We start from the raw sequence: 10,502 nt of genomic DNA, 5'->3' as shown, positions 1-10,502 counted from the left end.
TATATAACATTTAATTTTTTTAAAATTGTCATTTTATTAGTAATTTCTTAAAAAAAAAACTTTGATTGCTTTTTTTTTATCATTATAATATTGAAGAAAGCTGAGGAAGGGAGAGGATAATAGAATTTAAATTTGTGTTATTTAAATTTCAAAAAATAAAAAATTGTAAAGAAAATATTATAAAAGTTGTTCAACTATTTTTTAGCCTAATGTGTATGGGTTTACGGGTTCACCAATTTTATACTTTTTATCAAATCGATATCTTAATCAATTTCTAATTTGACCTACTTATTTAATTTAGACAACATTAATTAGATAATGGTAACTTTAATAATCCCTCCAAACAAATTTTGAAAATCGATTTCTTTAAAAAGAATCATTCTCAGTCTCAATTTTTATTCCAAATGAAATTGAAATTTGAAATACACAAAATCTTTGCTTTCAAATAATCTTAAAATATTATTTTAGATTAATTTTGTAATAAATATACCAAAGAATCAAGATTTTATTATAAAATAAAAGACAGAGAATAAAGTAGAAAGAGAATGGGAGACTAAAAAGATTTAAGTCTATATTTATAGACATAAAAAACATAAATGAAATAGAACTTTAATACATTAAACGTTATCTTAATCTTGATGGAAATCCACTTAATAATAAAATATTCATAACAGATTTAATATAATATAATATAAGTTTTGTTATAATATTATTGATGTTTTTCTCTCAAAAAAATATAAATTTTAATATTATTTGTAAATACACTTTAAATTTAACATTTGATTTTCTTAAATTAAAATTTTAGAAATAAATAATAATTGTAATAAAGATAAAGTAGTCTTTTCAAATCTATTCCATAACATGCATTACGTAATTGAAGGTTAAGTTTCCGACGAGCTGGCTCCCAATTGAAATTTAGGCCCAAAATACATTGAAAATATTTTGGGCCAGAGATTTAGGTGTTCTATTTTTGAAAGAAATAACGGAGTAGTACGCACTGTTGTTTAGAGACGTAAATGGGCGCAGTCCTCGCCTGGCTTTGCCCTCTCGTTATTAGGTTTTAAGAAGCCGAATTAATAGCCTAGCTTAGCAGCAAGCACTACATACCAACGCCAGCTGAAGATGGAGACGGAGAACCAGAACCCTTTTCAACTTGATGTGGGAAATCTCCTCGCTTTTAATCCTTTTCACAACTTTCCTTCCCTCCCCACTTCCAGGTTTGCCCCTTTTGTTCCTTCATAATAATTATTGTTTTTCTAGTAGTTTGCCTCAGTTTGATTTTTTAGATGATCTGTTATATGTATATTTTTCGTCTTTCTCTTTGGGTTTTTATTTATTTATTGGAATCATGAGAAATTTCTTGGGGGCAAAGGTGATTTGGAGCTCTAAACTAATTTGAATAGCCATGCACTATGATACTTATTTCCTTCAAACTTGGTTAAGATAGTTTTTTTTCTTCAAAGCATGAACTGCAGATTTTTATTTTGCTTTTTTTTTTCTTCAAACTCGAATTTTGTTCCTTTATTGATCTATTGATTGCCGCTCTATATGTTTAGGGATGAACTAGTTAAGGAATGTTTACAAGAGGGTACCAAGTTAGTTCAAGCGGTTGCTGATAGTCTGTTTAACTTACCTTCAACCGAGGATGTAGATGGGCCCCTTGTTAAGCTGCCTCCTCCAACTACAAAACTTCCAAGGGAGAAGCATGTAAGCCTGACCTTTTACTTAATTTTCTTGAAAGTTGGATTTTGTATTAGTGTATATAAGCAATGCTTTATGTGGTTGTGTTTCTTAATTCTTTTTATACTAGTACTGCCAAGCATATTGGCGCTCTCGAAAGTCTAGTTGATAAGCTGCCATGAGAACTGAAATGCTTTATTTGCTTGTCTTTTCAGCTTCCAAAGCCTAAACCTCCTACAAAATGGGAGGAGTTTGCTAAAAAGAAAGGTCATCCGTTTCACCTGTTATACTTACATGGTTCTTTTAGAGTGCAATCTCATTTTCCATTGTCTGAAGATTACCTGCTTTTGCCTTTTCCTTTTGGAATATCTTGTAGGTATAAAGAAACGTAAAAAGGACAAAGTTGTATGGGATGAACAGACTGGTACATGGAAACGTCGCTTTGGTTATGATCGTGTCAATGATGACAAAGACATACCCATCATTGAGGCCAAGATGACTGATGGTGAGTATCGAATGGACTTTTTTCCTTATAGAAGATGCACTCATGTTATATATATTTGACTTTTTGATTACTACAAACACAACATAAATGCTTTTGCAGGAAATAAATATATTACACATCAAGTGATAGATAGACCTTTACTTCATAAGTTTACAAGCATCTAATAGAACATATTGGAAATGTTTGATTGTGTTGACCATGATTGTTGTTTTTTCCAGAGCCAGGAGAGGATCCTTTTGCTAAAAGACAAGATGATAAAAAGAAACGGGTTGAGAAGCAAGAGAAGAATCGCTTCCAGAACTTGAAACAAGCTGCAAAACTTGGTGCTCTGCCAAGGTTTTACCCATTATTTGAATATCTGTAGAAATTGACATTGCTATTTTCTAGAAGTAGAGATTTTTTTGATCCTTTTTTTGGTCAATATCTTAATCATTTTCGACACATATTGGTACAAATAGCCCTCTTCTTATCTTATTCACGCAATGCTATTAGTCCTATTCCAACCTGCAATTCCCATTCTTTGATGGCATTCCCTTGTACCCTAATATTTATGTCATTTTAGCAGTTTAAAGGTTAGCCTATGATTTTACAGATCATGCTTATGGGTGTCGATGGTTGCTGGAATTAAACTTCGATCTCTTTTCTATAAGCATCATTTTCATCCAAACTTCCTAGTTCTTCATGAGGAAGTTTGGACACTTTAATAAGCTTGCATTAAATAAAATAGATCTTTGGTTGAGTCTTCCAATTGTTGCCAGACTCCTTGCTATCATTTTATATCACTATTTCTGGTTTAAGAATTTGGCTATGTGTTATGTTTTTGTTAAGTTGATTTTACTTTAAATGGTTTGCTGCAGCCATGTTCAGCTTGCTGCTACGGCTTTGCCCATAACAGGAACCCAAGTTCCACCTAAGAAAGTGACCAAAGATGAATTGGGGAATGTAGCTGGGATGGCTGCTACATCTACAGCCAGTGGTGGGAAATTCGATAGGAAATTGCCAGGAGAAAAGCCTGCTAAAAAGCAAGGAAAGCATCGCAAGGTTTGAACTCTTGGGTCTCTTGACCTGTGTTTCAATGTAAATATTTCTCATAAACTACATTATCATGCTCTAATATTTTCCTCTTTTTTTGTTCAGTTCTTACCAGTTGTTGAAGGGTCAGGGATAGGCTCAAGGGAGAAGGAGCAAACTGAGAATGTTCTAAACAAGCTAATCTCTAAGCATTCACATGAGATACTCAACGTTGACAAGGTAGGTTTGAGCCATGTATTTTGGTCGATTTGGTTGTAAACTCAATTTGTTGATAATCTGAGCCTTATTATTTTGGGTTTTTTTTTTCTCTTCTGAAATCAGGCTGTTACGATGTATAATGTGAAAAAAGAGAAGAAAGCTAGAAATAGAAAGAATCAAGAAGGGAGGTCATCATCAACCTCAAACGAGTTGAAACCCAAAAAGCAACTTCATAAGAAGGGTGCAAAGAGAGGACCAGGATCTTCAAGGAAAGGCAAGGCCTAATAAAATTATTAGGTTCAAAAATTCTGGTAAGCTTGTAGAGATTTGGGATATCAATTTTGTTAACAAGAGAGTTATTTGTACCAAAGGTTCTATTTGTTGAGACAGGTTTAAGTTATTACATTATTTGATCTGCTTATATTTGTTCAAGGAGGTTTAGATAGAAAACGAAAGGGTCTGTTTGAAAAATGGGTTTTGGAGCATAGTTGTTTTGTTTCGGCTCCTTCTGTTTTATCATTACCAATAGGATAATTATTCTGTACCCCCACAAAACCAAAGCCTCATACTGCTCCATATTTATCTGATTATTGAGTTGACTCCCGTCGTATTCAAGTAAACAACCTCTAAAACTAGAATCAAACTCTCTTCATCACTGCTAATATACTTTTTTACCAAGGTTTCTACAAAGATCTAATTCACCAATCATACTTAAGACCATACATGCCGTAAGATGGCCCATTCACATTATTATTATTATTAGGCTTAATTTGTTATTTAGCCCCTGAATTTAATTTTTAGGCATAATGGCAAAAAGGCCATTAGCTTTTACACCTTTGTTCTAATTGACCTTATTCTTTAAAATTCAAATTAACCAGTTAAACTCATTTGATTTATATGTATATATATATATTTATTAATGACATAATTTTTTATTCACTCACTTTGTGAATGAGGCTTGGGGCAGCTGGCAGCCAAACCACATCTACAAACACCTTTATCTTCACCATTAGAGACAAGACTGATTTTTGAGATGATAAGACTCCGCCCAACCATCCACAGCTAACACGGTTCCCCACCGTGTAACCATCGGATGGTGGTGCGGCAACTGCATTTAATGGCAAGCTGAACGGGGGGCTTTTAAACCATAACTCAAAGGGCAGAGAGAGTCCGGATGTTAAGATATGGCTCTAAAATTTGAGAGATGTAGAGGTACCCTCAGTCAGCAAGATATAAAATTTTATCTGAATCTTGTGGCAACAAATGCAGCATCTCTTCTCGTCAGAATCTAAGTAGAATATAGACAAATTAGCCACTCACTTCCCTCAATATATAAACCATTGGGTGTTAATACTCTAGTTTTCAACACAATGAAAACGAAATAAGTTGTCAATAAAATAGAGTGAAAACGATACGTGTGATGTATGAGAACAAAATAAATAAATAAATAAAATGTTTCTTTTTTTTTTCAGAGATAAATAAAATGTTTATCAATAAACCATATTAGGTAGAAGAAATCGTAAGACAGAACCAAAGGAAATTATTTTTATTGTATAATATTTACCGTATCCAGATCTTGATTTTTATAATTTTTTTTAATCTCATCTTCGACTAATTCACATTTAAAAAGATAAGAGACTTATAATTAGACGTATTTATAACATATTTTTGTATTAGTTAATGTTTTTTTACTCAATAATTTGAATTAAGCCTTTAACAAACCACTGCTTACAAATTATTTTTCAATGTTGTAATTAAGCTTTAATGGTTAAATGTGGATTAAAATTTGATATTATGTTGTATTCCTATGTCGAATGAAAGAAATTACTATTTCTTAAAAAAAATTGATATATTAATCATTTACCATTATTGACTCGGTGTGTGTTACTTAATATTTTACATATCATTTATTAAAAGTAATTGTATGTAATTATTCTAAGACATTCGATGTTTCGTAACTATATTGACATTAATTAAATAACCCTTTAATAAATGAAAATAAATTTTTCCAAATATGGGACGGATTTATAAGGAAGTGAAATGTAAATATAATCTAATAATAATAATAATAATAATAAACAATTGAATATTTCTTAAATTTCAACATAATTTATTTACAAATAAACATAAACTTAAAATATAATGCCATTTCTTAAAGTTGGATATCCTAAGCTTTACTCTACAATTTTGTACTAAACTGAAGAGCTTTTTGAAAGCTATTGAGCTATATCCTTCTTGCTATATGCCACTAAATAAATCGAAATAAAATCATCCTCTATTTTATTTTAAAAGAAAATACTCATTCAATTATTTTTCATGATTTTCATAACTAAAAATGTCTCTAAACTAAATTAATTAATAAATACCAAATGAAAGATATAAAATATAGTGTCTAAGCTACCACATACCACTTGTAGGTGGATCCCATATATGCATTCTCTAATCCATTTCTCTCTTCTTGTTGATGCAGACTTAAACTCAATTTAAAAATTTATTTGATAAATCATGTAGTAAAATTTAAGTGGTAGATTATAAATACTTAAGGAAAGTGGTAGATTATAAATTCATAATTAATATATTTTCTTTTCTATTTTTTAATTGTCATGGGATTGAAAAAGAGATCAAAGGGGTTAAACCATTGACCACAGATTTGATGAATTTGTATCCTTGACTCAGGGGAAAAGAAATAAAATAAATAAATTAAAATCAACCCAATAAAATAATTAGACCTTTTTTTTTTGAAAATGAAATATAATTATTGGACCATAAAATTTAATTTCGATATCCCAATTTACAACCATATTTGATATAATGGGTAAAGTTTACAATGAGTCTTTGTATTATATTAAGAAGTTCATTTTAGTCCTTCTATTATTAAAAAAAATATTTTAATTATTATACGTTTAAAAAGATGACATTTCAATCCCTACATGCTAACTTTGTCGTTAATGGAGTAGCATTGATTTAAAGTCATTAACATGACATTAAATCAAATTAAAAGGCTTATTAATCTTGAAAACAAATAAAATAATGTGACTTAATGATAGATAATATGGACCAAACTACAAATACTTTAAACACAACAATTGTGTAAAAAAACAATTTGAGGTAAAAGTAAAATCAATTTCTTACATCTATTTATTCCCCAAAATTATTCTTTAGCCTATTAATTTAATTTAATATTTGATTTAATGTCACATCAGTCACTATTAATTTATGTCATTCCATTAACAAATTTGACATTAAAATATCAACTTTTCAAATATATAAAAACTAAAATATTTCTTTTAATAGGAGAGAGACTAAAATAAATTTTATAATAAGATAAAATTTTTATGGGTAAAATTATACTTTGGCCCCTTAAAAATAATAAAAATTTAATTTAATCTTTTAAAAATTATAAAGATATAAACTATTAAGATAGTGAAATTATATTTTTACTATCGTAAATGTTATAATTTAATTTTTAACCCTATTTTTTTTTTCACCCTTGAGTTTTGGTAAACTTTAACTTGATATTAATATTTTGAGTTTAGGAATTAAGAAAAATACAGGCTCGATAAAGGCAAGAAAAGTAAAGAGCCAATAAGAAAATAATAAAAAGAAAATAAAAAATCCAAGGGCCACCGCCCACCGCCCTAGATTCTTTCCTTCTCTTCACACTAATTTTTTTCTCGTACAGGAGACAGTGATCATACCCTCCAACTCAATTCTCATTTAAATTATTTCCTTTGAATCAATTTATTTGGTATATAATAATACTTTGAGAGTAAGATATTTCCTTTCTTAATAAAATTGACGTAGCACAGCTATTCTGAAATTCTGACCGTTCAATTAACCCAAAAAAGAGAAAGAAATTGTGAAGAATGTTTCCACTTGCAGCAAAGGAACCCTACCTTTTCACAGCAAGTGTTAGGCCGACCCTCAACCCTCTACTCTTTCATTCATCAGCGCCATTGCACAACTCTTTCTTCTCCTCTCTCTCTCTCTTTGGCCCATCTCTTGGCTTTGGAGAGACTGAGAGGAGAGAATCTCAACTACCCTTTCTTCATGCATCTATTCTTTCTTGTATTCCTCTGAATTTTCTTTGTTTTGTCTTTTTAACCAATTTTATCCAACATCCATTTCCAGTTGCAGAAAACCCATTTGATATTCAAGTGTTTTAGAAGGATTAAATGGCTGAAAAAAGTTTCCCACTTCTTCAACATGGCAACAAAGATGTGTTTTTTAGTGATTCAGGTGTCAAGATTGTTGAATGTTCTTTTTCTCTTAAGAGAGTTAGTTTGAAAGCAAATGGGTTTTTTGCTAGTGTTAATCAAGCTGGAATGGGTTTTGCCATCTCACCAAACCCTCAAATTCCACTCCAGAGTACTGCAAAGTTCCATTTTGCCAGTCTTGTTTCAATCTCTGAGCCCGGGTATCTGGTTTTGGATGATGAACTTGAGATTGCTGAGAGGTTAGTGGAGAAGAAGAAGAAGAAGAGTGGATTTAAATTTAGAATTAAGATAGGGAATACGTCATTAAGGAAGTTGATGAGTGGGGCAGTCGCAGGTGCGGTATCAAGGACTGCGGTGGCTCCATTGGAGACCATTAAAACGCATTTGATGGTGGGGAGTTGTGGGAATTCCATGGCTGAAGTGTTTGATAACATCACCATGAGTGAGGGATGGAAAGGCTTGTTTAGAGGCAATTTAGTAAATGTCATTCGAGTGGCTCCAAGCAAGGCTATCGAGGTATGTAGTTAGGCACTTCATTTATTGTCCTTACACTTTTGTTAATTGTACACCATGCCTTAGGATGCCAGTTATCCTTCATTCACTGATCTTTTTTTGTGTGTGTGTGTGTGCATTTTAGTCTTTGAAGGATTAGTAGTTTTCTATGTTCATCATCAATTTCTATCTTGTTTCATATTCCATTGCACAGTTATTTGCATACGAGACAGTCAAGAAACAGTTGACGCCTGAACATGGGGAACATCCCAAACTCCCTCTGCCAGCCTCATTCATTGCCGGTGCTGTTGCCGGAGTTAGCTCGACATTGTTGACGTACCCTCTCGAGTTGCTCAAAACTCGTTTAACTGTCAATGTAAGCATGAATTTTGGTGAAGAACTAATGAACTAATTCTTCATTGAAGCATCTATCTTGACCTGTTATAGCTTTGCTTTGATTGCAGGAAGATTACAAGAATCTATTGGACGCGGTTGCGAAAATTGTACAGGCGGAAGGACCGGGAGGACTATACAAAGGCCTCACTCCAAGTGTGATGGGAGTTGTTCCTTATGCTGCCTCTAATTATTTTGCTTATGATACACTAAGAAATGCTTATAAAAAAGCTTTTAAGAAAGAGGAAATTGGGAATGTTATGACTCTTCTAATAGGATCAGCGGCCGGTGCGATCTCGAGCACGGCAACTTACCCTCTCGAGGTGGCTCGGAAGCAGATGCAGGCTGGTGCTATTAATGGAAGACAATGCCACAGCATGATTCAAGCATTAACAAGCATAGTTGAGAAAGAGGGGATGGCAGGGCTTTATAGAGGGTTGGGACCAAGCTGCATGAAATTGGTCCCTGCAGCTGGGATTTCTTTCATGTGTTATGAGGCATGCAAGAGGATATTAGCAGAGAGCGAAGAAAAAACTGTGTGAATGGTATCCTTGAAAGCCAGAAATCCTTCCTTTCAAAGCCAAGATCAATCCTTTTAGATTTTAGCATTTTGTGGTGCAAATACATCTATCTATATATATAAATAAGATGATTTTTTTTCTTCTTTAAATTGGCATTCAAAGAATTGTTCCTATATCTCAGGCCATTCCAGTTTATATGGCGAAAGACCGATGGTAATTACAGGGTTCATGGTGCTCTAACATCCTCCTATATGGTTTAAAAAGAGTGGAAACATTCTGCAAGCCATCTGATATCTTCTTAATTGCAAAGCTGCTGACTCCTCAACTAAAACATGTCAGCTAGGTTAAATCATAATTACAGCTTTCAGTAACTAATATTCATGAAATTTGAAAAGTTACTTCATTTTATCTCTTCTCTACTTCAAAAGTTAGTCACTCTATTTCTATTCTATTGGTTAGAACTTAGTCATTTATTTTTGTTAAATTATTATATCTATACTTTTTTTAGATGATCATTTAATGGTTAAATTTTAATTTTAATCTCTTTGCTTTTTTGAAATTATATACGAATGGTTAAACTTTAGTTTTGATCTTTATATTTTACTAAAATTTGAGTATTAAACTTGAAATTATTTGGTACCTCAATTCTTATGATATCATCAGTTATTGATGTGACATTTGAAGAATTGTTATTATTGTTAAAATTTTCCATTAAATTTAGGTTCATTACAGCATCATTTTGTTACATGGATATCAAGTATTTTTTTAAATTTTTAAACACACTAATAAATTTAATAAAATAATTTTAACAGTATTTACAAATAGACTTACAATTTTAAACTTGAAAAGTAAACGGATTAAATTTGTAATGAATCGAAAGTTACGGTATCGGAAATTGAGTCTTGAGTACTGTTTCCGTGAAATTTATTCATGAATATTTATTAGAAATATTTATGAATTATAGTTGAATGGTTATTTAATGTTTGATTAAGTTAAGTAGCTTGAATTTAGAATAATGACTAAATTGCATACGGTATAGAAGTTTAATTATAGATTAAAGATTAGTAAAAGAGACTAATCTAGCAATTAGACCCTAAGTGCCATGTGTGTGAATGTATGATATAACATGTGTAATGGTTGGTACATATGTGTAATAGCTATAAGATATTTTATGTTATAGCTATTACACATGTTAATTTTATATTTATTATAGGTTAATAATAATATAATATAGTATAATGAATAAAGAATAATGAGTAAAGAAACATAGAAAGAGTTACAGAGAGCAAACGTGAGAAAGAAAGAAAGAAAGAAAGAAAGAAATAGAAAAGGGAAATTTGAGGATTAAGGCCCTAAAGCTTTGATTGGTAAGTTGTTTTAGCTCATTTTTTTATGATTTTTATGTTTATGGATGCCTAATTCAAAGTTCTACATGTATGAGGTTAAAATGAAGAAAAATGGAAA

At 31.4% G+C, this 10,502-nt stretch overlaps 2 protein-coding genes across 2 annotated transcripts; both read left to right on the top strand.

Annotated features, from left to right (window-relative positions):
- Positions 1–944: 944 nt before the first annotated feature.
- Positions 945–3,836, top strand: LOC121232010 (ribosome biogenesis regulatory protein homolog). The gene is made up of 8 exons (XM_041117264.1): positions 945–1,217; positions 1,557–1,707; positions 1,896–1,947; positions 2,057–2,185; positions 2,404–2,521; positions 3,043–3,226; positions 3,323–3,436; positions 3,539–3,836. The coding sequence occupies exons 1-8, from the start codon at positions 1,123–1,125 to the stop codon at positions 3,698–3,700; spliced, it is 1,005 nt and encodes a 334-aa protein (XP_040973198.1). The 5' UTR covers positions 945–1,122; the 3' UTR covers positions 3,701–3,836.
- A 3,207-nt stretch (positions 3,837–7,043) lies between these two features.
- LOC107939430 (adenine nucleotide transporter BT1, chloroplastic/mitochondrial) lies at positions 7,044–9,187 on the top strand. Its single transcript, XM_016872761.2, has 3 exons — positions 7,044–8,148; positions 8,339–8,500; positions 8,589–9,187. The coding sequence occupies exons 1-3, from the start codon at positions 7,591–7,593 to the stop codon at positions 9,057–9,059; spliced, it is 1,191 nt and encodes a 396-aa protein (XP_016728250.1). The 5' UTR covers positions 7,044–7,590; the 3' UTR covers positions 9,060–9,187.
- The last annotated feature ends 1,315 nt before the right edge of the window (positions 9,188–10,502 follow it).

This window comes from Gossypium hirsutum, chromosome A07, assembly GCF_007990345.1.
Source record: "Gossypium hirsutum isolate 1008001.06 chromosome A07, Gossypium_hirsutum_v2.1, whole genome shotgun sequence".
NCBI lineage: Eukaryota > Viridiplantae > Streptophyta > Magnoliopsida > Malvales > Malvaceae > Gossypium > Gossypium hirsutum.
Note: the sequence above shows the minus strand (reverse complement) of the source record. Positions and strands in the feature narration are given on the sequence as shown.

What these genes read in the sequence shown, in the direction of transcription:
- LOC121232010 (XM_041117264.1), top strand. Translation starts at nt 1,123, where the DNA reads ATGGAGACGGAGAACCAGAACCCTTTTCAACTTGATGTGGGAAATCTC. An exon ending in AACTTCCAAGGGAGAAGCAT is followed by an intron (nt 1,708 to 1,895) that starts GTAAGCCTGACC and finishes TTGTCTTTTCAG; the next exon opens with CTTCCAAAGCCTAAACCTCC. An exon ending in AAACTTGGTGCTCTGCCAAG is followed by an intron (nt 2,522 to 3,042) that starts GTTTTACCCATT and finishes GGTTTGCTGCAG; the next exon opens with CCATGTTCAGCTTGCTGCTA.
- LOC107939430 (XM_016872761.2), top strand. Translation starts at nt 7,591, where the DNA reads ATGGCTGAAAAAAGTTTCCCACTTCTTCAACATGGCAACAAAGATGTG. An exon ending in CTCCAAGCAAGGCTATCGAG is followed by an intron (nt 8,149 to 8,338) that starts GTATGTAGTTAG and finishes TCCATTGCACAG; the next exon opens with TTATTTGCATACGAGACAGT. An exon ending in AAACTCGTTTAACTGTCAAT is followed by an intron (nt 8,501 to 8,588) that starts GTAAGCATGAAT and finishes CTTTGATTGCAG; the next exon opens with GAAGATTACAAGAATCTATT.